This window comes from Mollisia scopiformis (assembly GCF_001500285.1).
Source record: "Mollisia scopiformis unplaced genomic scaffold LY89scaffold_12, whole genome shotgun sequence".
NCBI classification, from domain to species: Eukaryota; Fungi; Ascomycota; class Leotiomycetes; order Helotiales; family Mollisiaceae; genus Mollisia; species Mollisia scopiformis.
In genome coordinates, this window is record NW_017263592.1 from 450,220 (window position 1) to 475,628 (window position 25,409).

Genomic DNA, 25,409 nt, shown 5'->3' on the forward strand with positions numbered 1-25,409 from the left:
GATCGAACGATAGATGAACATCACGCACGCTGGTGTTCTTGGCCATCCCAGCGTCTAGACCGCCATGAGCGTGATTGAATAGATGAGACAGAGGAAGCTGTTCCATACCAGGGACGGAAGGAAAGGCAAAGCCCAAGAAGAGAGACTAGGAATAGAAAATCTTCTTTAAGTCGATGATCCAAATCACGGCAGTACTTTAAGTCATGAGAATGACCTTTCTTTAGTTGGACATCCATCTACCTCAAAGAAAGTGCCGAGAGCGGGAGCCTTCCTTAGATTCGATGTTTGAAACCACAACCAGACTTTAAATTACAAAAATGGCCGTTCCTACAACGCACTGACCATCCCCTCCAGCAACATCAGCAGCCCATACGCCCCTGGATCCGGAACTCCCCTCGTCGCACTCTCATCCAGATAACTACTCCTCCCAACCATAGCCTCCATCCTCTTCGTGCCCTCGACTCCCTTCCTCGCCTCCTCCAACGCTTCTGCTGCTCCCTTTCCCAGTGTTTCGACAAACGGGATCAAACAATCTAGACACGTCCTATCGCCCCGTCTGGCTCGCGTGTACCGCAGGAGATCGGTCAAAGCGCCTGATAGGGCGGTAGAGAGGTCGGGAGAGACGGAGAGGTGGTTCGAGAGCGAGGAGAGGAAGATGCAGTATAGGGCGCCGGAGGTGCCGCCCATGGAGATTTCGAGGAGTTCGACGAGGGAGGAGAGGGTTGGGGGGAGGTGGGAGAGGTTTGTGGTTGGGAGGGAGATGAAGGCGAGGACTTGTTTGGCGCCGTCGCTGGGGTGAATTAGTATCTGGTTGGGGAAGGTGGGGAGGTAAGAGGATGGAGAATTAGAACTCTGGTGGCTTACCGGAGAGTGTAGCCGCAGTCGCCGTCGCCGACTATGGTGTCGTATTCGGTGATTAGGGGCTCGGTTCTAATGAGGTTTTCGCAGCCGGCGGTGATGATTTTGTGGAGGAGGGGAGCCGAAAATTGGAGACCAGGTTGGGATTTGGAGGCTGAGACGGAATTGTTGGTAGTCGATGGTTGGGATGAGGTGTTTGATAGTGGAGAAGTAGGCTTTTGCTGTGGAGAGAGATATGTGAGAGGGATTGTGGTCAGAGAAATGGACCACCCGCGGGCGAGGGGATGAGGATTGCTGATGCTAGATTGAGTGAGGTGGAGTGGCAGGTTTTTCTTGGCTAGATATTGTTAGCTCATATCTCTTCTTTAGGTGAATATTATATTCGTACCAAAGTATTCTGAAATTTCATGAGCCAGAATATTGTTCTCTAGACGAGAAAGACCATTAATGTCTGAGAAATGGACAGAATAGACAACATCCTCCGCGTGAGAAGGTTTGAGACTCAGGAGATGGGCTAGATCTTTGTCTATAGCCTTCTTCGCGGAGTTAAATTCTGCAGTTCCAACAGTGTGAACAACTGAGGGACCGTTTCCAGCTTTCTTCTCATGAAAAGTTGAATTGGTCTTTGTGGCAGATTTGATAAAATGCTCGAGCACGGCTTTTGTCTCCTCCAAAGATGCTCTGAATTCATTAGCATCATTCACATCTAGAAGGAGGGTACACTTACTTGACTTTGGGCTGAGTCGCTGACAATAAGGATAAGATATGATCAAGTTCCAACTCCTCAATAACAGCAACTTCCAGGACTTTGCTCTCTGCTCTAAATTCCAAATCCAGCTTCTTCGAGGTAGATCTCACGACAACCAAACCGTTTTCAGTGGTAAATCCATTCTCCTTCAAAACTTTTGAGATGTCTTCAGCAGAAGTAATAGTTTTGCCAGTTGACTCGGAAGTGAAAGTTGCCAGATGAGACTCGCTCAATATCTTGCTTGAGAAAGCCCCCAAGCTTCCAATAGCTGCAATCAAGACATCTTTACTTTTGACGAGAGAAGTATCAATGACCACAGTTTGCCCGTTTGATATATCAATTGCCCTGACTGAAGGTCGCATCAAGGGAAATAGTCTACTCCATCGATTTGGGTCATCGAATTGGAGTTGCTGGTGTGTGTAAGGAAGTGTTTGGTCGACGACAAGAGACATTATTGTAGTTCGTAAAAAGAGTTCTCAATGCGAAAGAGAATTTTGAAACTGCTCAAAAGAAGAGAAAAGCTCAAGATGTGGTCTGAAAGAATGCCATCTGCTCTCGTGCAACGACCCTAAAAATATCCAGGGCCAGAGCTTCCCCACCTCGGAATGCCCAAACAGGCAATCCTGCCAAGAAATATGGGGTACAGCTTCCCAAGAACCCATACGACCCTTCCTTGTATGTAAATTTCTCTCCCCTTCTTTCGCTTTACCTTCCCTCAACAATCTCTGTTTCTCCTCATCTTCATAGTCATATAAAATCCATTTCCCTCCCATACAAAACCGCAATATTCAACTTGATGATTGAGGAACTACCCCGCAACCCCACATCTCGACCCCTCACATAAAAGAAAATGGCGACAGAAACACAAACGAAACAGCCAACGAAGGAAACTTTTCATTTCATCAATGATCCTGCGGACGCGATTAATGAAGCGGCTATTGGCTTAACGGAACACAATCCAACCCTTTCTTATGAGGTTGCACATAAGATTGTGTATCGGAGTGATTTGGAGAGCTTTCGGAGAGATCATGTAACAACAATTGGGTTTGCTGGAGGTGGACAGTAAGTGTGAACTTTTATTTGGACATTCTGGAGACTTAAAATTCTGGGATTCGAAAGGACATTCGCAGATGCTGAAGCTCTGAGAGATTGTGGTACAATTCCATTGTTGTCAATGTCCGAGCATACAAAGCTTTTTCACCTTCACCTCAATCACCCAGAATCTTCCCATCAGTTTCACTCTCATTTTCTAAAAACAAATTTTGAACATTCATTAATTTTTTAACATAGCGAACCTATGTTTTCCGGCTTTGTCGGGCCATCCTTCCTCTCCTGTTCTGTCTCTGGAAACATATTCGCTTCTCCAACTGCTGCTCAAATCTTCCGCGCCATCCAGGTCTGCCAACCCACTCCAGGCTCTTCTCCAGGTACTTTGATCGTCTGCGGAAACTACACAGGTGATATCCTGAATGCCGGATTAGCCATAACACGCGCCACGGCAGCAGGATATAAAGTCCGCTTCATTCCAATCGGAGACGATGTTGCTGTCGGTAGGAAGAAAGGTGGGAAGGTAGGGAGGAGAGGATTGAGTGGTCATGTAGTAGGATTAAAAATCGTGTGTGCATTGGCTGACAGAGGAGAGAGTCTTGAGAGAGTTGGTGATGTGATGGACTATATTGCTGGGAATTCGGGCACTATTGCTGTTGCTTTTGATCGGTAAGTTCTACTCTCCCTGCAAAAAGACAATTCTGAGATGATATAATGTAGAGTAGCACTCCCGAACAACATCATAACAGAAATCCAGACCCTCCCTCCCTCAACCATCGAACTCGGTCTGGGCTGCCACGGCGAACCAGGTCTCCGCCAAATATCACCCGTTCCCAGCCCGGAAGCTTTGATCAAAGAAATGATTGCGCTCTTAACAGACACATCTGACTCCGACCGGGCATTCATCCCTTTCAACAAAGGCGGAAAAGAGGAAGTTGTTCTGCTAGTCAATAGTTCAGGGAGTACTTCGGATGAGGTACTAGCTAGATTTGCTGAGTTAGCTATTGAGGAGTTGAAAAGTCAGGGTATTGAGGTTGTGAGGTTGACATTGGGGCCAATGGTAACAAGTTTGAAGCAGAGTGGGTTCGGGTTTACGGTTTGGAGGCTGCCAGGTGAGGGGGAGAAGGGCCCACTGAGTAGGGAGGAGGCATTGAGGTGCTGGGATAGGAAGGTTGAGACTGCTGCTTGGAGGCAATAAAAGGGTTTGAGAAGGGAAGTGATGTAATAGTCATGTCTGCATAGCAATCGAGTCTTACTTTCTTTAATTTCGCAAGAAGTCATACAATGTCCTTCCAAATACATTTAACCTGTTGCAGAGATAATGTAGGCGAGAGCTTTGATACTTCAAATTCCCAAGATTGCCGACACTGTCTCATGAGTTTTAATAAGCACAATGTCTGAATCAATCATAGAGACTGGACTCCCCCCAGCTGTAAGAACACTGAGGAATTTATGAACTGTCATAAGTGTAAGTCTATCGGCCCAACATGTTATTCATCCCTTCTTCTCCTCATCTCCTCCACTAGGCATAACATCATCTTCCACAACCTCTCCACTAACACCCACCAATTTCCTCCTCGCTTCCTCCTCCTTCTCCAAAAACGCCTCCTGTTCCCTACGACTCTTTTCCAAATCCACAAACAACACCAACACCAAGAAACTAACAGCACTCAACCCCGTCAAAAAGTAAAACGGCGTAGAATTATTCCCGTTCGGACTCGCATCGATAATCGCCGAGCTAACGAGGGGTCCAATAAAGCTACTCGTCTTCCCAATAATACTAAACAGGCTAAAGAACAAGAATTCCCTTCCTCTGGGCGTGACTTCCGAAATCATGATTTGAGAGTAGGAATACCAAGGACAGACGAAGAGCCCGTAATACACTTGGTAGAGCCAGACTTCCCAGACGTGGTGGAAGCCGAATTTTTGAGTCCAGATCCCGATCATACCCCAGAAATCGAGGATGATGATCCCGAAGGCGACGATGTTGAACATGGTTTTGGTGGAGAGGCGGTAGTGGCGTTGGGCCCACCAGAAGGAGTAGATGCCGATGGCTTGCGCGGCTATACCGACGATGAACAAGTAGGTTAGTTCAAGGGTGTTGTAGGCTACAATGCTGTTTTGCAGCGTAGCGATGACAGTTACTTTGTGTTAAGTGAGTCTCCAAGGAGAAAATAGCCGATGAGGTATATTAGGGATTGCTTGAGATGCCAGATTTGACGGAGAGCTCGATACAATTGCCAGAATCCCACCGATATGATGTTCATCCCGGGTGGAATCTTCTCTTCCTTTCAGTATTCGAATTGAGTTAGACATGGAGGGTACATACCTCTTGACCAGCTCTTCGTTTTTCTTTCAGGAACCATGGGATAGCTAGCAAGACCCACATACCCGTCGCAAAAGCAATAAGGACCGACAATCCCCAATTGTTGTTTGCGGTTGAAGCATTGACGTTGACACCGAAAAGCACCCCAACAATGATTGCTAAGATGATGATCTCCCCGAGAGACTGAATGTAGAACGCCATATTAGACAGTTCAGACCTCTTTAGACTGTCTGCATAGTCGTATTGTTCTCGAGTAATTTCTCCGGCTTGATACTCTTCTGCTTTATGGCGAAGTTCAGGAGTATTTCGTGCTAGACCTGGGAAGCTTCGTATTGTCAGCTTCTCGAATTAAGTCTCCAGTCTGGATACATACGCAGCAGTCCAGAATGTCAAGGTTGTTTGGTATGCGATGACTGATCAAGTCAGTCCCACACCACGTGGTTAAGTTTGAATCTTACGCCCAACGATGTACATCCCAGTAGCAATTTCCCACTTGGACGCATCATGAACACCCAACCATCCAAACCCAATACCCCAAGCAACCAGAGATAGCACAATCAGAATGTTCGGTCTCCAGGTTCCGAAATCTACTCTCTTCAGCACTTAACCTCAACTCGGAACATCAAACTCACCCGCAAAACTGCCCAGAAACAAGAATACCACGATCTGTAGCGCAAAACTAATCCCATTCGACAACAACACAATACTATTAATCGTCCTCTCTCTAACACATCCCATCAGCCTCACCTTCTTTCCTCCCTCCCCTCTACAAGAACACTCACCTGCCCGCAAACCTCAGACTCGTCCCATCCCCCGCAGCCTGATACAACAAATTCTGGAAAGCAGTCGGCGCGAAATTAAAAAGCGTCAACCCATTATTCCCAATATAATACGCATAGTAGCTCCATATCTCCCATTTATCGGTTTCCCATTTCGGGTCGAATTGATCAGGTGCTATGGGGTGATCTGACAGTGTTGCTTCTGCGTCTTTTTCTCCACCAGAGAGATTGGGAGGATCTTCTGCTGGGGCGGAGGACAGGTCAAGGGCTGGAGGTGCGGAAGCCATATCGGGGTGGGAGAGGAATATGACAAGGAGAATTTAAAGCATATTGGATGTGAATTGAGATGGAAGATAACTTCAGGGCGATTAATAAAGACAATTAGTGTGCATGGCACGATTTGTGCTTCGCTTTGGAAATCCCTGATGATGAGTTTTATGACGATCCATGTATCAAAGCTGTGTGATTCGTGGTGGCCAGAAAGCTTGTCATAGTGCAGCGGAAGCTGCAAGCACCAACTCAAAATAGGAAAGAGGGAAACAATCAGATTACAATCCGTGAGTGCTTCTCTCCAAAGGTTTCAATATCCCATGGATGGTGAGATATGGAGGCGGGTATTAGTGGCAAAAGCTATTGAATTGAGAGACAAACACTGGTATAGAGTAAGAAGACGGGGAATCTCATCGATTGTCTCGAAGTACACCAGGGGAAAACGACGCCCAAGAAAAAAGTGATCCGAAACGTAACGAGATAGCCTGTAGCTACCAGCCCTCCGCGAAAAGATTCAAAACAGATGCGCACTGCTTCTCGTTGACGAGAATGAGTCTTGTGTCTCCTGCCACCCCAGTCAGAGCAAATTCTACGCTCCTTCACGACTCTTTCGGTAGCTGGCCTGCAAATGCTTCATCAGCGACCATATCAAGCGGAGAATGCCTCGGACCGACGTACTTCTTGCTCAACTTGAAGACCATCGACAACGGGCGCGAGCTCGCTGAGGATCTCATATGCCTTCTTATGGTATTCGAGTTGGGCGGCAATCAGATCAGCAAGGTTACGAAGGGGTTCTGGGGTATCGAGAACCTAAGATAATCAGTATCAAGACTTTAAAGGGGTACTGGGTTGCTCACATTCTTCATGACGCCAACAGCTTCTTCAGTTTGACCAACAAACTCATCCTCAGCCTGCTCAATCTCAACTCTAGCCTCCTCTGAAGGATCCTCGCCATCATGGTCAGTAGGCTTCTGCCCTGGAAGCTTCCACCCGCCAGTCTTAGCCTTTGCCTTGGCGGCATCGAGCATCAGTCTTGAGTTTTCGACACTCTTTCTGGCACGGGTTGCGAACATCAAGTTCGTATTCAGAGTCGTGCTCCAACCAGCAAGGAAACGGCTCTGGATTTGGGAGTCTTGAGCAAGTCTAGCCTCACCTACACGCTCACTAGCCAATGCATACTTCTCCAAAGCCGTAGCAAGGGGATCCTCTCCAGTCCCAGAGTTTTGTTGTTGGAGGAGTTGACTGCTTGCCAGACTGGCACGCGCGATGGCATGGTTGAATGTCTTGGGTTGTGGCTTCGCAGAGGGAGGAGCAGTGAGAGCAGCTTGAGCTTCGGCAGGGGAGGTGGCAGTAGATAGAAGGTGGACTTTCTCGCTGACTGTGCGACCGAGATCACCGAAGCTTTCCTTGATGTTTGCAGGGTAATCGTATGCTTCGTGGGAGTATTGGGATCTGCGGAGAGACGACATCAGCTACGAACGTTCTGGATATGTAGTCTGGATATAGAGAGAGAGAGTACTTACGTGACTTGTAGCATCTTCTGGTGAACTTGCTTCAAGGCATCGACTCTCTTCTCCAATTCAATGTAATCAGGGGGAAGTTGGGTCTGCAAGCAGATTAGATATAGCTCCAGCACAAAGCTACAAAGCTATTCCAACCTTATCCTCAGCCTGTCCAAGCTGTTCCTTCACATATTGCTGTGTGCGGGCGGCGAATGGTGTGAATGAGGCCCTGCGAAACCATAGTTAGCATCGTATAGCTTCAAGGCAGCCAGATAGCAGTTGGTGTTGACTTGAGCATTCCAGCTCGATAGGAAGGCTTACGTGAAGTTCTTTCCGAATGCTGAAACTTTATCCATCTTGACGATTAGAGATGCGACGTAGTCTGATGAATATGGGTCTTATGAGGTGAGCAGTTATGTTGACGGATGGCTGCCGTTTGAGCTCTTAGGAATTGGCGAGCCTCGTAATCCGTTGCACGTGATAGCGAGTGACTGTCCTGATTTGGAGGATTCACGCAGATTTATGTTGGCTTACGACACAAATATCAAATCCTGATTGTTGTAATGCTTAGAGATATTGGTTCTTTTGGCTGATGTCTTGTGTTGTTTATTAGTCCTTGGGTGGGGAGCATTTCATGTGAGGGTGACCACCTTGATCAAATTAGGGCTAATAACAAGGCACATGGTTATCTTGTCCTCAGGTCGAGGTTACAAAAATACAGCTGGCTATGTTTCATGGATATCATGCAGAATCACGAGCAGCGCAGTCAATCAAATATGATTGGTTAACAATTTTGCTTTCGAACCTAGTCTAAGACTGCCTTATTGTCAGCCCAGGATGGTTCTATGCCCCGACAAACTCCTTCGTAATCCAAGAAGAGCTGCTTATCCATGCTCAACTCCGGAGTCGTCCAGAACATAGCCCATCCAGTACCAGGAAGCTTCCAAGTGCCTCGAGATCTCTCAAAGTACCACTTGTTCACTGGGTTGTTTCTCCTACTGCGCCAAACACAGCCATCAGGGAAACAATCCCGGACCATTGCCTTGAATATCAAATCCGCAACGCCTCCGCTTCCCTGTGCTCTTTTCAAAACTGCAAATTTATCAAGATATGGCACCATTCGTGCTCTGCTCTCTGGAGATCCATCGTCCTCCACGCCAGGGGGGGTTTCCCATGTCAACAAAGCTCCGCCTTCATATTCTCCCGCGATGATTACTCCAGCTATTCTGCCATCAACACGTTTGAGATAGTCTTCAACATCAAGCTTTCTTCCAAACGAGTCCTCGATGAGATGTACCAGGCGAGGCAAGTCAATTTGTGAGTCTGTCAGCGTCAGGTGAGACTTCCCTGGCATTGGTGGCTCCCAAGGACTTATCCTCGGGTCTGGAAAGATCGTAACGGATATGCCATGTTTTGCAAACGTGGTTGGTGTGATGCTTTCAGCAGGTGATACCGGTTCAGTGACTACTACTTGAGGGCCCAAGCGACCGACCGGCAATGAAGAAGAAAACACGGGTTTGTCTGTAAGTAGATTATGGATGAGAGGATTCCGTTGCCTTCTGGTCCCAACTCGAGCAGCTTGAAAAGGCACATCTTTGCCCGAGTTTGCAGCCTCTTCAGGTGTTGTCAATAATGCTGACGAGCTGGGAGGTAGCATGGCAAGGACTGAGCGAACGAGTTGAAGATTCTGAAGATGATGCCAAGTATCAGTCTTGGATTTGCTTCTGATTTCTGGCAGAGACCCAGCGTCAACTGATCGCCCTGCTACCCCGAATTCGGTCTCCGCAAATTTGGAGAATGGATTTCCCATGGCCAAATCAGTAACCTTCCGTTTGATAGACTCGGATCCCAAGGACATCTCTTCTTCATTTTCTTGCAAGACTTTCTGCAGCTGTTCCTTGGCAGGTTCAAACTCTTGCTCCATGTTCAAAAATACATGGTAACCATTGGGCCGATCCAATGCAGGGACACCGCCTAATGGATCTAGGATGATGAGTCGATCGAGTGATACTTCTTCACGAAGAGCTCGGAGGCGGTCTCGTGTATCGTTTGGATCCTCATCTGGAAGAAGAGCAGAAGGAATTCCAGCAAGTTCTTTTGTAAGAGCCAAGACGATATCAGAAGCATCAACGGGGACGGCTGTCTGACTAACGTCGGTATAGCCGACTGAAGGAATGACGGGTATGATTCCTCGTCTCAAAGGAGTCATGAGAAGTTTTCGAAGGGTGATATGCGTTTTGGTCTGAGCATAAGCTGGAGCCCCTGGACTTTCAGATATTCCAATGACATTGTCCACAAGCCTTGCATCGGCCTCTCCACTGCCATCAATCGCAGCAACAAGTCTGTTTGCTTGTGCAGTTTCCAATTGCCGCCAATCAGGTTCACGGCTTTGTCTTCCAGACACAGGAGTAGCCTCAACATTACAGTCGAGGACTACCACACTGATCAAGCCCAGTCTACCTAGTTGTGACAATGTCCGTCCAATCCCTGTAAGGGTTTCATCGTCCAAAGTTTGTGGTGCTCTAAGTTTGACCAAAGCAATATGCAGTTGTGATTCCACTGGGAGCTTTGCTATCCGGTCTGGTTGTTGTATGAATTGAGGGCTCTGCTCGACTGCTGTAGGCCCATACAAGCCACCAAGGTTGACTTCATTTCCTCGTACAGGTTTCGTATCTACAAACTTCGGTTTGAGTTGTGAGTCTTTCGATGGTGTGAATCGTTGCAGGTATGATCTAGCTTCCCTTTTAGTGGCAGAAGAGCCTAAAACTGACATGAAAAAATCCTAGCAGTAGTGAGTGAGGTGGACAGCTTTATTGTCAAGGTGAACAGTGCTGATTACCTTGTCAATGGCTCTGGCTTCCTTCTTTGCCTTCTGCTGTTTCGAGAGGTCTTTCACATGCTCCTTAGCAAGCTCCTCCCTTAATTGGGTTGCTAGACCTCTTTCGGTGCCATAACAACGTATATCACTATCAAGACTACCTCTGCAGACTTTGCTTTGTTTCGCCCATGATTGTATCTATTCGAATTAGGGGAATGTTCACCGCAAGAACAAGGACTGACTCACATTATGACCAACCACTTGTCTGCCCTTTTTCAAGGCTATTTCTGGTAAGATCATTGTGCATATTGAGGGTCTACTATAATAGAGAATATAATGAGATGATCATGAAGTTGGAGAGGGATTGGATTTCACCATGGCTCGTGACGTGGGGTAATTTGCTTGCTGCAAAGGAATTCGCTGATCTTTTCGTCCGAGCATCGGAACGGAAGCTAATTTTCTTATCGATAAGCTTCACTGCTCATTGTCAACGCCACGTTCGTGCTCAATTACTTGAACCTGCAAGCCAATCTCAAGTACATGCTTTATGGCTTGAAGTGAACTAATGAACATTAGTGCAACACGCGTACAATTGTTCAAGAGTATGGACAAGAGCCGCATTTTCCCTAGCTTCAAGTGTCGGCAACTTTAAAGCCCCTGCCGGCATTTACTCCTTCGGCCAAAAATTAGAGCTCCTCGGGTGACGTTATTGCAATTGCTAAAACCGGAGTCTTTGAAGCTGCCACTTTCCAAACGTAGGATCTAAAAAACTTGTTTCCTCTCAACATAACTGACAAAATGGCTCCTCAATTAGCATGGATTGGTCTTGGCAACATGGGTAGGGTAGTTTATAGCTTCAACGTTTGAATTGCAAAACTAGCTTACGATTCTTTAGGGCATGTGCAAGAATCTGGTTGAGAAAGGCCAGCTTGATAAGCCCTTAATCATATACAACCGTACAACGAAGCGTTCCGAAGACCTCAACAAGTTACTTCCTTCCGGAAAGTCGAAAGTAGCTACCTCGATCAAAGATGTTGTCTCCGAAGCGGACATTATCTTCACCTGCGTTGGTGACGATACTGCTATCAATGAAACAATCAATGAAGCGTTGAAGGTCGAGGCGAAGGGAAAGCTATTCGTCGATTGCTCCACTGTACATCCTGAGACCTCGGACGAGTTGGCAAAGAAAGTCACTGGTGCTGGTGCTGAGTTCGTTGCATGTCCAGTCTTTGGAGCACCAGCGATGGCAGACAACGGACAACTTGTCTGCGTGTTGGCTGGACCAAAAGAAAGTGTCGAAAAAGTGAAGCCATACACCAAAGGAGTCATGGGAAGAGCATTCGTCGATTTTGGTGGCCAAAGGGTCGGACAAGCCACCCTCTTGAAGATCATTGGTAACACGTTCGTTCTCAACATGGTCGAAGCATTATCAGAAGGACATACATTGGCAGAGAAGTCCGGTTTGGGTAGCGAGAACCTACATCAGCTCATCGAGACGATGTTTCCAGGACCATACACAGCCTATTCAAACAGAATGATGTCAGGCGACTACAACCGCGAGGAGCCACTATTTGCAGTCGACTTGGCTCGAAAGGATGCCCGACATGCTATGGCTTTGGCAAAAGCATCTGGGACTCGACTCAGAGATGTTGAGGTAGCAGATGCACACTTGGAGCAAGTAAAGAAACACAAGGGTGAGAAAGGAGATATTGCTGGAATTTATGGTGCCGTGAGACAAGAAGCTGGTCTGAAATTCGAGAAGTAGACTTATGAACAATACAAGTAACCCTTAATTATGAAGTTGAAATCATGAAAACAAGATGTCTTGGGAGGTTTTTGTGTCGCGGAAAAAGCAAGCCCATTCGGAATCCCGTGACCCGACAGGCCCAAGCTTCCCGTCCCGGTCAATTCGACTGCCTGTGATATCTAGCAGGTCAACCTGCATCATCAAGCTACCACTACAAGCTGAACGACTTCTTGACAAAATGGCGAACGGGTATGCAGAATCTCCAGACATCCCATACACTTTACCCTACCTCGACCAACTTGCTAGGGAGACTTTGATGCTAATTCGTCATGATAGCTGGAGCATTCTCATCGGTTTCGTTGTAGTCGCCCTGGCTTGTGCAGCGGGATGGTTCCTTTCACCTAAGGGCGAAACACAGACGTATGTCCTGTCTATCTCCTCCAATTCTGCAGCCTTCATGTAGCTGTAAATACCATTACTGATGTTGGGGCAAACCGCTAACTTTTGTTCCAGAATCTGGCGAAGCTCTCTGATCCTCTCTTTCGCAAGTTGCTATCTTATGTGGGGTATGGACCCTTCCCTTAACTCGCAGACGCGAGAGGGACTTCTAGCTTCCAATGCAGATGCTGACATTATCATAGTCATTACCTTCTTAGCACAATGGCATCCCCTCATCGAGCCTCGAGCCTCCGGCCTCAGAAGTCACGCAGTATACGAGAACTATCGCCCTGCTTGAAAAAGGAAGATTGGAGTCGATGAAAGAGCTGCATGGATGTATATTTCTGGCGTTAAGAGATTGGGGATTCGGAACAGGCTTCACATGCCGTGTATTTGATATCGAATGGGAAGATTAGGCTTGCATGACGGAGAGCAATTGCTGAAACATAATGGATACCATACAATACCTGGCAGATGAGATTTTCACACTTGAAGGAAAGTGACTTGTGAACAACTTGGCACATTGCTATCATGGCTTGAATTTTGCCCTGCTCGAGAAGTTGCAGACCAATGGTATAATGCTTTCGAATGGCTTGGCTATCCTAAACCCAATCTGCCACCCCATACCTTTCCCAACTCTACCAGAGCCCAAAGCGCCTTGCCATCATCAGCAACACCAGAATCTCCGACAGTATCGACACCATCCAGGCCCACCGCCCAAAGAATCCCTCTGCCTACCATCCACCTACTAATAGCACCAACAGTCGCCAAAATCCCAGCCGTCCCATACCCACAATCCAATAAGATCTTCAAAGCTTCCACATTGTTTGCAACAACTGCCCAACCGAGTGACCTAGCTGCTGCTGGCACATCATATTCCCAGATGACCATCAAGATAGGAAACAGCTTCGTAGAAGATGACACTAGCAACGCCGTGCTCACAGAATTTGGGCGTGGATATCGAGGTATAAACCCGAATAGGACAAGTGGTGAGAAGGGAGACGAGGTGAGGAAACGTATCGAGAGGTGGAAAGCTAGTGTTGAGAGGGCGCAGAGTATAAGGAAGAAGACGTATTGAAAGACTATTGGTTGTTGGGCTAATAAGAGGAAGTTATCGTCGCTAGAGGAGTTGGCGGTACTGGATGTTTGCTTCTCGATCCGTGCCCAAGTTAGGTAGACGTCGAAGAGGAGGAGTAAGACACCAAGGCGGATTATGGAGGGCTGGTAGACGGTTAGAAGTATTAGATATAATGAAGCGCGGAATCTCACATCGAATTGGTCCTGCTCTCGCATCAAAGTGTTATGTAGAAGATGTCTGTAGACCTATGACTGTCAGAAACATCTGCAAGATTTCTTAAGCTCTACATACTTGTGGCTTGATCAAAACTAGATCAATAAATAGAACCACAAAGTCATGCTCTACGTATTTGTCGCAGAACCTCCCGCAGTTCTTGCAGACAGTGAGCCGTACTCCATGGCCGCTGGAGCGATCATCGGCACCGGAGTACTCGGTGTAGAGGGCCTTGACAGGATAACGACATTCTATGCAGATTGGCATTGGATATCGCGGGGTTATGTGTTTTGTGAGTGCTTCGAAGAGACTGACATTATGGAGTGGACTGTCTTTGCGGCTCCGGATTTTGGCACGGGAAGACGCGTTGGAGTGGCCCGTGCCTTTCACCTTCATGGCACGGGATGTACCTATTACCAATGTTCCATGATTCCAGAGTCCTTCAAATGCCTTGATGTTACGACACTTCGAAGCAGGAGCCATATCTCAAGTACTCTTGTATCTATTGAAGCTGTAAAGCGAAGTAACACATGCAGATTCTGGCACATTACCAGGAAAAATCGTTCCAGATTTATGTCAACCTCAATTCCCGTCTAGAGAGCCGCATATAAGTATGTATAGGTACACGTGTGGAAGACATACATTTAAGCAACTAGTTCCGACAGACCGTCGAAATGGCGGAGAGAGCACTCTGTGGGATGGCATAGCAGGATGGCATAGCATGCCTTCGGCATCCATGGAGTCACGGATTCCCTTTCTTTTTTGTAAATGACAGTCGAGTTCGAGCTGAAGTTAGAATCTCGCCGAGACTAGTATATAAGATATATTAACTTGAGATTCAGGATCATTCCAAGTCAATATTCTGGAGAAAGAAGATTTCTTAGAATACAAGGGAAAGCTGGATAGTTGTTAACTATTTTATTCCCCACATTGCAAGGTAGCTAGGACTTATATCATTGTATTGTCCCACAGACTCTGAAACAGTACGGTCTTTCCCCCAGTTTGAGACGCACAGCTTTCGCTCCACCGCTTCCTTCCGCATTCAGTTCTACAAACTTCCAAGCATCCTTCCACCAACCACTTCTCCGGTTCACTTTACAACGCGCCTTTCTTTCCGACAAGCCCAGCGTCCGGAAAACATCGCAAACAACATATAGACCTCAGGAGAACTATCCTACATTTCTGGAAACCACGATCTCGAGTATCATGGCGGATCGGAAGCGAAGTCAACTAACGATGTCTTCTCCACCATCACCCCACAAGAGAGCAAAAATAAGCCCAAACACCTACGAGTTACGCCAGATTTTCGGCGAGGCGAAAATGTTGTTAGACAACTCGGCCAACAAGACATGGACGATGACACATGAAAGCGAACAAAAGTTCTTCATCTTATTTGACGAGCGGGGTGAACATGTCCAGGCTATTTTAACGGCACCCTTCTCCTCCATCGATTACACTATTGGCGATCCCAAGGTAATAGCCCACAGCCATCACCAAGATCGCAATTTGAACCCACGACAACTTTACATGGAATTTTCAGACCCGCAACAGAGTGCCAATTTCGTGGAAGATATGGTGTCGACCTGCAATCTCAAAGCCAGGAGGAGAGAGACGTTAGTATAGCCCCTTTCAAGTGATGATCAAATACTAATGCCAACAATGCCAGGGATTATCTAAGTAAGGCTTTTACTATACTCGAGAACAACAAGTTCGATCACACCCGAAGCATATCGAAGCGAATTGCTGAAGAGCAACCGGAGGACGTCAGGCTCACTCTGGCCAGATCTCCTGGTGTGAGACATGCAAACAAGCCTAGTCCAGACAGTGGCATGTCCACTGCTACAAATAGCCAAATCGCTCCTCTTGACAGAAGCTCTACCAAGAGGAACGTTGTCAGCCTCGAGAAAGATTTCGAAAGAGATGGGACGGACGAGTTGACTGTCTACAATACGTGAGTCTAGATCTCGTAGACTGGTGGCTGAAGCTAACAGTGTCCTAAAAGTGGTACTCCTGAACAAAGACATAATCTGCAAGAAGTTATTCAGGTATTGGCTGGCCAACGACTGGAGGCTCTTTTTGAAGAAGATCAGAAACTAGTGGAGCTCACAAAGACAAGCATCACCTTATACCAAGGTATGCGAATGCCTGTATTTATTGAGCAGCTGGAGATGTTGCCAAATGTCCAAATTTCCAGACAGCCTAATCAAGCTTTCACACTTGCCTTCTTGAAGAGGGTCCTTGGTGGACATGCTCGCGCAGAAGGCTGTTATGCCGTCCCGCCAAAATCACGCACGAACCGTCTATTCCCGGATGTAATCGCCTTCAAAGCCCTCAACCCCAACCATGATCCACTTCTACCTAGGCATCCTGGACAGCATGGTGCTCAAATATCGTGCATTCCTCGTTCCGGCGATGAATCTTTAGGAGAATTTCCCCTATTCATACAACACTCAGAAGGAGGTTACCGATATTTTGGATATTACCGAGAACCTCGCGAACTTGATCTGATTGGTGGGAGCGAGATCTCACAAGTCCCAAAACATGTCAACCAGTACTGGGCAAAATACTTAGGAAGAGCCACGCGCCATACACCGAAATCGCAGATGGCCTTGAACGCACTTGTCCATGGCTGGCCACGAGTAGCGATTGGTTGGCTGCCGAAGGGCAGGAAGGATCTCCTAGCTTACGACCCAGATATTGTTGAAGACGACGATGATCTTGCAATTCAACGCCCAATAACCGAGGCGGAAGCAGAGGAAATTGAAGAGGCGCGAGTGTTGGAGGCTCTGGAGAAGGTATATCTAGTTCTGTACTGTACATTGTGACCCTTCACAGTAACTGATTTGTCTCAGGCGGACAATGGACGTGGAGAGACGTTTAGACTTTGGTATGAGTACCTGGAATGCGTTTCCTATGACCAAGAGTTCTACAAAAAGCTCGTCATCAAACAACACGAATTCAACACATAAGCAACGAACCCATTATCTCCAGCACCATATGCCAATGCCTGAACTAGAGCTACAGCCTAGATTTTTTATTTCCTTATTTACTATCAATCATTGCCATAATCGCTTCCTCGGACACTACTTCGGCAAATTTCTGGTCCATATCGAACAAATTGCTGTCATTGACAGCTTGGTGCCGGTCACCACACGCCTCTCGCACAACAAATGGGCTAAAGCCATACTGCATGGAATCCAATGCTTGATGCTGTCAGCCTCAGAAGCACGTCATTGTTATCGCACCTACCTGTAGCTCTCACACAACCGCTAGTCGAATATCCGCACAAGATCGTGCTATCGCATCCCAGACTGGTAAGTAAGCTACTCAGGCTGGTCCCGAAAAAACTACTTGAGTATTGCTTGAGCACGACAACTTCGTCTTTCCTGGGCTTCACTCCTTCCGCAAATTCCCGAAAGGGATTTCCAGCATCATAGCAACACAAAACATTCGGTAATTTCTCTGTGTACCACTTTCCACCTGCAGTGGGGCTCTCGAAAATCACTGACGAATACACGACTGGAATTCCCACGGCTCTGCATTTCTCGATCAAGCGAATAATGGACTTCAAAGCGATGTCGAATCGTTCGGGGGCGTATAATGGAGAGGACGGCTCATGGTAAGCTTTGACACAATCGATTACCACAAGTACTGGCTTAGAACCGAACTTGAGCTTGTTCTTGCCATAACAGCGCTTGTAATTATCTGGTCATCCCAAGTCAGCATCATTCGAGGTCCGATCCGCGTGAGCTCTACCTGCAAGATCTTGAAATTCCGACATTTTGCTCTGTGGTGCGAATTGTCTGTTAGCTCCCAAGTCCCTTTTCTTCTGCAGTTTTGACTCGCATTATGTTCACATACGTCAGTCTCGACGCTAGGCCGTCGGGGAGCTATCCCACCCTTGCACTTGATAAGGATATCACCCATAGTCACGGCACTGGGTTGCTCGGCGCTCCGCATGTTTCCTGAAATCTATGATTTGTTGAAACGTATTGATGCATCTTTGACCTGCTCGCTTAAATATTTCCGTCGGCATCCTAGCCGATGAACTTTGTTAGTGTATCGTCTTTTGGTGACTCGATAGTTCACACTTCTTGGCGCTTAACCATATCATTGGTTTATACTTTTTCGGAACCTCATTGATCCTGGGTTCCTGGGAACATTCAGAGAGCTCGGCAAAGTACCCGAAGAGAGCACTACGTGCGTCGTCGATCACTGCCAAACTTAACTTCGACTCACCCCCATTTTCAGGAGAGCATGTACACTTTTCTTCGTGCTCCACTGAAACCATATCTCACAGATAGTGCTAAGTGGCCCGGAGATAGGAAATGTGCATACTATCGGTCTTGAATCTGGTGAAGTCAGAAAAGCCATGCTTCGCCAAAGGTATAAGTGGGCAATGCCCCGAATGTCTGGGGCCGAGTACAGAAATTATTTGGTTAAAAAGTACGGTTTTCAACTCAGCCTTTCAGTCATGGCAGTCGCCAATCTCGAACTCCTCTCTCCAGGAGAGGGATATGGCATAGTCATCGGTCTCGGCATCGGATTCACTTTGATCATGATAGTACTCAGTTTGATACAAAATCGATATGGGAAACACAACACTTTCAAGTCGGCAGAGGAATTTAATGCGGCATCACGATCTGTCAAGCCAGGCATGATTGCGGCAGGGATTTTATCGAGTTGGACTCATGCGTATGCACAAACTTCTTTACCAAACTACTGTTCTCTTATATGAGAGCTCTGGGAGGGAGCTGGGAGCAGGGCAGAGCCGGGGCATATTACAACCGAAATGCATTAACATGAAAGCTCTTGAGATAGTTCCTAGCTCCCAGAGTTTTTGGTTTCCATTTTAGTGTTTCTATGCTGATTCGTCGCAGATCAACGCTGCTCACGAGCTGCACGTTGTCCTACTCGTATGGCGTTGGAGGTGAGTTGTGGTATGGAGCTGTAGGGACGTTTCAGACTTTGTTCTTTGCCGTAGCAGCTTTCAAGATCAAAGAGAAAAGTAACAATGCTCATACATTCCCTGGTAAGCCAAATTAGTCCAGACTGAAGCTTGATCTCACAACAGCCCAGAAATTGTGCTACAGAAGCATGGAGCCATCGCTCATTGCGTGTTTACCTTCTTTGGTCTGGTTACCAATCTCATCAACAGCAGTGCTTTAATGGCTGGAGGATCCGCAGTGTTTTATTCTCTGACCGGTATGAACATATGGGCCGCATATTGGATATTACCAGCCATCGTCACAGCGTACATCGTTGTTGGCGGACTCAGAGCAACGTTGTATGTATTGATCCCATCCGGGCAACCAGTTTGCTAATAGTTCACCATGCATCTGTGACTACTTACACACTATATTTCTCTACGTCTGCATTTTTGCTTTCATGTAAGTCAAATCACAAATCCAGTTCAACTTGGCCAAAGTCACGTGGTATGACTTCTATTCCCTCAAAGGACCATCAACTCTTATTGCATGGATTGGAGAGCCACTCTTGCTTTGAAGGACAATATTAGAACCAAGTCTTCTCGGAGCACTGTTTCGAGAAGGCTCTGCGGCTCCACGATAGATCTGTGGAATACATACTGATTCGCGAGTAGGTTTCAGACATACTCAATCAATCCCAACATAGGATCTCCTGCCGAGCTCTGGAAATTGCTCAAAGATAAGGAAGTCTCATCGCCGGCAGACTCTTATAATGGTAAGTCGGCCACTCTTAGTCAGTGTATAAGTGTAACGGCGTCAAGACTTTCCAGAGGATGGAAATTGACTTTCTCAAACGGGCTCATATATGACTGTTGACTCAAGAGATGGCCTTGTCACTGCGGCTACTATATTCTTGAGTGGCTTCTCCGCAGTCTGGACCGATCAAGCATACTGGCAACGAGCGATCGCTTCCCAACCTGCCACGGCTGTGAAAGGCTATGTTCTTGGTTCTTTTGCATGGTATGCTATTCCATTCGCAATGTCCTCAACACTTGGTCTCGTTGCGGCAGCGCTCACAGGCACTTCTGTCTTACCTATCAAATTGAGTGCTGCACAAGTCTCTGCTGGACTTGTCGGACTTGCTGCTGCAATAGCGCTTATGAACAAAGTCGGAGCTGGACTCATGGTGGTGTTGGTCTTCATGGCGACTACTTCGAGTACCTCTGCTGAGAGCATTGCTGCCTCTTCGCTCATCACTTTCGATATCTACAAGGCATACATCAATCCGAAAGCGACAACACGATCGATGTTTTGGGTTTCTGTGTTCGGGCTCGCCATTTATGGTGCTTTCCTAGCAGCCATTTCTTGCATCTTCCATTCCGTGGGCATCTCCCTGAATTGGCTGATCAAGATCCTTGGTTGTTTGCTTGGAGGTGGTACTATCCCTATGGCTTGTGTTCTGTTATGGGATAGGACATCGACTTTTGCTGTCATTGTGTCTCCGATCATTGGCTTGGTCTGCGGATTGACCTCATGGATGGTTGCTACTCAGTTGAGGTCAGGTGTCATCAACATTACTACAACTTCCAACGTTTGGAGCTCTTTAACGGGAGACTGTGTGTCTTTGGGTATGGGAGGTGTCAGGGTCATCCTCTTCACATTCCTTGTGCCCAACAAGAAGAAGCTCGCCATCATCGAAGCAACGCCAGAGCTTGAGTCCACTGGCGGAGCTCGTGCCGAGAAAACGGATCTGCCAGTTGATTCGGAGGCATCGCCGGACCACAAGATAGGCAGAGTTGTCGAAGAGAACGTCGCAGCCCAAGATCTAAAACCCATCGAAGGAGAAGAATACGTTCCTGAAGAGGCATTAACTCTGGACGAGGTTAAGTCCCAGAAACGGATGGCGTGGCTGTCTCTTATTATTGGCACCCTCATATTTATGATCGTAAGTCTACTTCCTCGGACATATCGCCCTACTCCGGCTGGCTTCGAACCAGGTCATACCCTTTTCACTCTACGGAATAGGCTATGACTTCTCGGAGCATTTCTTTACTGGGTTCATCGTGATAGCGTTCCTTTGGATATGGGCTTCATTCGTCATCTGCGTATTTATGCCAGTCTGGGAGTCACGCAAGGATATGTGGTACATAGCAGGTGCCATGTATCGCGACGTTACTCGGTCAAAGGTCCACTATGCCGAATAAATGTAAGGTTTTTATGTGGGGTATGAGGATAAGCGAGAGTATCAGTCTAGGCAATACTTCGGCTATAGCGTAAATACAGCCCACAAAAAAGTATTTCCAAGACTTCATCTCTTCATCAATTCCTCATCCACGGAAAAACGTTACTTTTTGTTTTTTCGTTCATTGCTATTATTATGGCTCTACGCTTAGCTACGCAAAAAATTAGTAATAAAAAACGCGCCAAAACTATGCGCTATAATAAGGTTGCCGCCCGAGCTACTACTGCTCAATCTCGTACTCGTCAACCTACCCGTGGGGCTGCTAGGGAAGACGTCCAGGATAAGGAACAAGATAGTTAAAGTGAGGACAACTCCCCTCCAGCGCGCCGACAACGACTCAACGATAGAGGCTCTTTTAACAGCTTCCCCGACGACAAAGTTCCGAGCCTTAATCTTTCCGGCCTCATTTCTCTAAAACGCGTCCAAATCCAAAACTTTTTGTTGGAAGCACAGTATTCAGCTGTAAATCACGTGATATTTGCATGTGCTGTGAGACGCGGCCGCAACAAGCAGCAGGTGCTGTACTAATCGTGGTATTGCGTCTACCCTTTAACTCGTACTACGTCGTACGAGTTATATACTAGCTACTGCATAAATCTGCTTATATCACGTGCTTCCATACGAAACGGCTAGTCCCGCTAATCCTGTCTGATCTTCCGGCCCGGTCTTAGCCAATAGGGTGGCGCCTAGCCTATACTTCCGATAAATTTAAATTAATTATTAAAAAATTTAATTATAAAAATATTTTATAAATAATTAATTACGTTCTGTCACGGTTATGGAGTCACGTGCCCGATACGAAATACTCACGTGACCGCTCGCCTATATATATGCCCTGCCTTCCGGCGCTTCCTTCCTTTCTTTCCTCTTTACCTTTAGATTCTAAGAGATAGCCTAATCGATTCCTCGTCTACGTACTTGAGTCCAACTATGCTGTCACAATTTTACGATTTTAAAAATTTATATATATAATAATTGTCACGGGTGTGACAGCACGGTTGGACTCAAGTACATAGACGAGGAATCGATTAGGCTATCTCTTAGGATCTAAAGGTAAAGAGGAAAGAAAGGAAGGAAGCGCCGAAAGGCAGGGTATATATACAGGCGAGCGGTCACGTGAGTATTCCTTAGCTGGCACGTGACTCCAGAACCGTGACATTATCCCCCCCTTCCGAAGAACGACGTCCTCGTCGTTGTATCCATCCAATTATCATTGTCCAAGTGATCATAATTGTCAATTCCATCGTCAAATTGTTTCTTCCAAGCTAGAAGGGCCTCTAGGGGACTAGGCTTGCTTGGATTGGTCATGTGATACGCTATTAGCTTGTTAGGAGCGTATTTGAAGTCGGACGCCGGGTACCATTCTAGGTCTTCGTCCATGTTCAGCCACTTCACTCGGTACTGCAGCTGCTTTCGTCTTAGTCTGGAGGCTAAGATCTCGTCTACTTCCCATTCGATATCACCAGTTATATTTACCTCTGGCAGAGGCTCTTCCTCTTGCCCAAGTAGTGGATCCGCAGGGTCCTTTCTCAACTTATCGGCTAAAAACACGGGGTAAACCTTTATAGAAGCTGGCAAATCGAGCTTGTACGAGTGGCCCTTCTTTTCAAGAATCAAGAAGGGACCAGCGCGTACATTATCGAGCTTGCGGCTAGGGCGCTGAGTATTATACTGGGTAATCGTAACGTAGGCTCTGTCACCTACTTTCTAGTCAACTACTCTTCGTCTAGCGTCTTGCGAGCGCTTCATGCGGCTTTGAGCTTGTTCCATGTTCTTTCTGGCTATGGCAATAGCCTCGTCCATCCTCCTGGCCAATACTAGAGCTTTCTCTCTATTTAGCTTGGCGCTAGGAGTATTATCGCTGTCGGGACGAGTATTCTAGTCGAAATGAAGTACGGGAGCAGTGCCGTACAGCACTTCGTAGGGTGACATCCCTATGCTTGCTTGCGGGAGGCACAGCTAAGCGTAGTCCATTATCGGTAGCATGTCCGACCAGTCGTCTTGGTAGTACGAAACAAACGGCTTTAGTCTAGCTTAGAGGACTTGATTATAGTTTTCTGTTTAGCCGTCTGTCTGTGGGTGATAGCCGGTCGAAAGCGTGATCTTAGTGCCTATAATGCGACAGAGCTCTTGCCAGAACTCAGAGATGAATTGAGGGCCACGGTCACTAACGATCTCCAAGGGACGTCCGTAGTACCGGAAGATATTCGTGAGGAATAGGCGAGCTAGCTGTTCTACATTAATTGTCTTGTAGCAAGGTATAGAGACAGCTTGCTTAGTAAGGCGGTCGATGATTACACAGACGCTATCGTAACCGTGCTTGTCAGGGGGAAAGGAGCAAAAGTCCATCGAGAGCTGTTGCCAAGGACGTTCTGGGATCGGCAGAGGTTGCAGGAGACCAGGAGTCTTGTCACGTGGTGGAGAGGCTCTAGCACAAGCGTGGCAGTTGCGTACGTACTAGGCTACATCTCGAAGCATGTGAGGCCAGTAGTACCTTTGACGGAGGATCTAGTACGTCTTGTCCCTTCCAGGGTGGGCCGTTAACATCTGATTATGAGCTTCTCGGATTAAGTGCACTCGCAGATAGTCCTGGTCGGGTACAACCAACCTATCCTGGTACAAGAGCAGTCCCTTATGTAACGAGAAGTCCTCATCATCCGAACGCTCGGCCTGCAGCCTAAGGGCAGCTAACGATTCTGTCTCTCGATTGGCCTGTAAAATGCGGTCGACCAAATCGAAGGAGTGCTCTACAGCAGCTCTATCCACAGGAGCCAGTTCCACTAAGGATGTGCGTAACTCACTATAAATCTGAGGATCTAGCCTATCAGCTGTGAGGAATGTTTAAGTACGAGAAGCCTCTTTGACTGCATCTTGCGAGTCTGTTTCGTCGCTTCGGCGTGTTAAAGCATCAGCTTTTAAGTTGTCTTTGCCAGAGCGGTACAGAATGATGAAATGGAAGTCTGCTAACAGCTCTGCCCAGCGGGCCTGTCTGGCTGTTAGCTTCTTGGATGACATAAAGTACTCCAGGGCTTTGTGATCGGTGTAAACCTTGATAAGTGCAGGGGTGGAGGCTAGCTCAGCTCTCCATTCCTTTACACTCTTCACAATAGCCAGCATTTCCTTGTCATGGATCTCATAATTTAGCTCAGCAAGGGCCATAGTCTTAGAGAAATAAGCAACGGGTAACTATTGTTCGCCGTGCTTCTGGTTGAGGATTCCTACAACTACACTATCTAAGGCGTCTGTTTCTATCATACACTCGAGAGCGGGGTCGTAGTGTTGTAGAATCGGTGCCGTGATAAGCCGTAGCTTAAGCTTTTCGAATGCAGCTTCACAATCGCTATTAAAGTGGAAGGGGACGTTCGCTTTCGTAAGCTGAGTCAAGGGAGCTACAATCCTTCCATATTCCCTAATAAATCGGCGGTAGAAGTTGCAGAAGCCTAAGAATGACTGTACGCCTTTAACCGTACTAGGGCGCTTCTATTCCTCAATAACTTTCGTCTTCTCTGGGTCTACAGAAATGCCTTCTGTACTAATAATGAAACCTAGATACTTTGTACGAGTCACATTAAATTCGCACTTCTTGAGATTAGCTTGTAAGCCGGCATCTTGAAGTCGTTGTAGTACTTTTTTCACGTGCTCTTCGTACTCGAGGGGGTTGTCTGAGTAAATAAGGATATCATCGAGGTACGCAGTACAAAAATCGTCCAAATACTCAAACAATATATCATTCATATATCGCTAGTACGTGGCAGGTCCATTAGTAAGTCCGAAAGGCAAGACTTTGCACTTATAGGCTCCATAGCGAGTACGAAAAGTAGTTAATTCCTCCGAATTAGGGTGCATTCGGATCCGGTGGAAAGCTTGGCGTATATCTAGCTTCGTGTAGATCTTAGCAGAAGCGATTCGAGCCAGGGTCTCGTCGATTAAAGGCAATGGATACCGGTCTTTGCGAGTTATAGCATTTAGCTTCCGAAAATCGATGCAAAAGCGTAGACCACTATTGGCTTTCTTAACAAAGAGGACAGGTGCAGCAAAGGGGGCTTGACTAGGTTCAATAAAGCCTTTAGACAAGTTGTCTATTAAGTATTACTTAGTGACTGCTAGCTCTGCGGCACCCATCTTGTACAGAAGTGTGAACTAAAGCTCAGATTCATCCTTCTCAAGAGCGATCTTGTGGTCGTACGACCGAGGCGGAGGCAGTGTGTTGGAGTCCTCTCTAGAGAAGGCTCGGGCGAATTGCTAGTACGTGGCCGGCACTAACGGCTCCAATTCCATAATCTCTAGCCCTGGCCGTGCTTCTTAATAACGCTTATCCTCAATCAACCGATCTAGCTCGTACAAGCTAGTGGTAAAGAGCTTAGTATCTGGCTGGCGAAGGTTGAGGTGGAACGCTTCTGGCGTAATTAAACAGA

The 25,409-nt window shown here is 47.0% G+C and overlaps 11 protein-coding genes across 11 annotated transcripts; 5 read left to right on the top strand and 6 right to left on the bottom strand.

Annotated features, from left to right (window-relative positions):
* Window positions 1-178: 178 nt before the first annotated feature.
* LY89DRAFT_616443 (Dak phosphatase) lies at window positions 179-2,133 on the bottom strand. The gene is made up of 4 exons (XM_018210764.1): window positions 1,586-2,133; window positions 1,247-1,539; window positions 865-1,195; window positions 179-790 (listed from the first exon to the last, which is right to left on the bottom strand). The coding sequence occupies exons 1-4, from the start codon at window positions 2,056-2,058 to the stop codon at window positions 328-330; spliced, it is 1,560 nt and encodes a 519-aa protein (XP_018071196.1). The 5' UTR covers window positions 2,059-2,133; the 3' UTR covers window positions 179-327.
* A 170-nt stretch (window positions 2,134-2,303) lies between these two features.
* On the top strand, window positions 2,304-3,904 carry LY89DRAFT_782101 (DAK1/DegV-like protein). Its single transcript, XM_018222547.1, has 3 exons — window positions 2,304-2,668; window positions 2,897-3,322; window positions 3,374-3,904. Exons 1-3 carry the CDS (start codon window positions 2,457-2,459, stop codon window positions 3,849-3,851), a joined length of 1,116 nt encoding a protein of 371 aa, XP_018071197.1. The 5' UTR covers window positions 2,304-2,456; the 3' UTR covers window positions 3,852-3,904.
* Window positions 3,905-4,147: 243 nt separating this feature from the next.
* On the bottom strand, window positions 4,148-6,045 carry LY89DRAFT_669291 (uncharacterized protein; the record flags this gene model as incomplete). The annotated part of the gene is made up of 6 exons (XM_018213086.1): window positions 4,148-4,769; window positions 4,799-4,932; window positions 4,983-5,296; window positions 5,438-5,566; window positions 5,612-5,658; window positions 5,762-6,045. 6 exons carry the CDS (start codon window positions 6,043-6,045, stop codon window positions 4,148-4,150), a joined length of 1,530 nt encoding a protein of 509 aa, XP_018071198.1.
* A 481-nt stretch (window positions 6,046-6,526) lies between these two features.
* On the bottom strand, window positions 6,527-7,921 carry LY89DRAFT_684877 (uncharacterized protein). The gene is made up of 5 exons (XM_018214977.1): window positions 7,852-7,921; window positions 7,687-7,759; window positions 7,552-7,634; window positions 6,886-7,480; window positions 6,527-6,838 (listed from the first exon to the last, which is right to left on the bottom strand). The coding sequence occupies exons 1-5, from the start codon at window positions 7,884-7,886 to the stop codon at window positions 6,677-6,679; spliced, it is 948 nt and encodes a 315-aa protein (XP_018071199.1). The 5' UTR covers window positions 7,887-7,921; the 3' UTR covers window positions 6,527-6,676.
* Window positions 7,922-8,335: 414 nt separating this feature from the next.
* On the bottom strand, window positions 8,336-10,648 carry LY89DRAFT_585188 (mitochondrial amino-acid acetyltransferase; the record flags this gene model as incomplete). The annotated part of the gene is made up of 3 exons (XM_018209312.1): window positions 8,336-10,312; window positions 10,370-10,546; window positions 10,595-10,648. The coding sequence occupies 3 exons, from the start codon at window positions 10,646-10,648 to the stop codon at window positions 8,336-8,338; spliced, it is 2,208 nt and encodes a 735-aa protein (XP_018071200.1).
* Window positions 10,649-10,878: 230 nt separating this feature from the next.
* On the top strand, window positions 10,879-12,170 carry LY89DRAFT_684879 (uncharacterized protein). Its single transcript, XM_018214978.1, has 2 exons — window positions 10,879-11,191; window positions 11,244-12,170. The coding sequence occupies exons 1-2, from the start codon at window positions 11,147-11,149 to the stop codon at window positions 12,111-12,113; spliced, it is 915 nt and encodes a 304-aa protein (XP_018071201.1). The 5' UTR covers window positions 10,879-11,146; the 3' UTR covers window positions 12,114-12,170.
* Window positions 12,171-12,280: 110 nt separating this feature from the next.
* Window positions 12,281-13,065, top strand: LY89DRAFT_684880 (uncharacterized protein). Its single transcript, XM_018214979.1, has 4 exons — window positions 12,281-12,344; window positions 12,432-12,515; window positions 12,609-12,661; window positions 12,737-13,065. The coding sequence occupies exons 1-4, from the start codon at window positions 12,334-12,336 to the stop codon at window positions 12,829-12,831; spliced, it is 243 nt and encodes an 80-aa protein (XP_018071202.1). The 5' UTR covers window positions 12,281-12,333; the 3' UTR covers window positions 12,832-13,065.
* Window positions 12,986-14,160, bottom strand: LY89DRAFT_616455 (Arv1-like family protein). Its single transcript, XM_018210765.1, has 3 exons — window positions 13,903-14,160; window positions 13,803-13,856; window positions 12,986-13,754 (listed from the first exon to the last, which is right to left on the bottom strand). The coding sequence occupies exons 1-3, from the start codon at window positions 14,089-14,091 to the stop codon at window positions 13,131-13,133; spliced, it is 867 nt and encodes a 288-aa protein (XP_018071203.1). The 5' UTR covers window positions 14,092-14,160; the 3' UTR covers window positions 12,986-13,130.
* Window positions 14,161-14,774: 614 nt separating this feature from the next.
* LY89DRAFT_66420 (uncharacterized protein) lies at window positions 14,775-16,909 on the top strand. Its single transcript, XM_018212752.1, has 4 exons — window positions 14,775-15,437; window positions 15,491-15,775; window positions 15,827-16,619; window positions 16,677-16,909. The coding sequence occupies exons 1-4, from the start codon at window positions 15,031-15,033 to the stop codon at window positions 16,791-16,793; spliced, it is 1,602 nt and encodes a 533-aa protein (XP_018071204.1). The 5' UTR covers window positions 14,775-15,030; the 3' UTR covers window positions 16,794-16,909.
* LY89DRAFT_616459 (isochorismatase hydrolase) lies at window positions 16,722-17,645 on the bottom strand. Its single transcript, XM_018210766.1, has 3 exons — window positions 17,581-17,645; window positions 17,074-17,529; window positions 16,722-17,027 (listed from the first exon to the last, which is right to left on the bottom strand). Exons 1-3 carry the CDS (start codon window positions 17,603-17,605, stop codon window positions 16,867-16,869), a joined length of 642 nt encoding a protein of 213 aa, XP_018071205.1. The 5' UTR covers window positions 17,606-17,645; the 3' UTR covers window positions 16,722-16,866.
* Window positions 17,646-18,298: 653 nt separating this feature from the next.
* Window positions 18,299-20,956, top strand: LY89DRAFT_584909 (urea transporter; the record flags this gene model as incomplete). The annotated part of the gene is made up of 7 exons (XM_018209297.1): window positions 18,299-18,519; window positions 18,705-18,856; window positions 18,904-19,111; window positions 19,152-19,214; window positions 19,427-19,557; window positions 19,637-20,697; window positions 20,750-20,956. 7 exons carry the CDS (start codon window positions 18,299-18,301, stop codon window positions 20,954-20,956), a joined length of 2,043 nt encoding a protein of 680 aa, XP_018071206.1.
* Window positions 20,957-25,409: the final 4,453 nt, after the last annotated feature.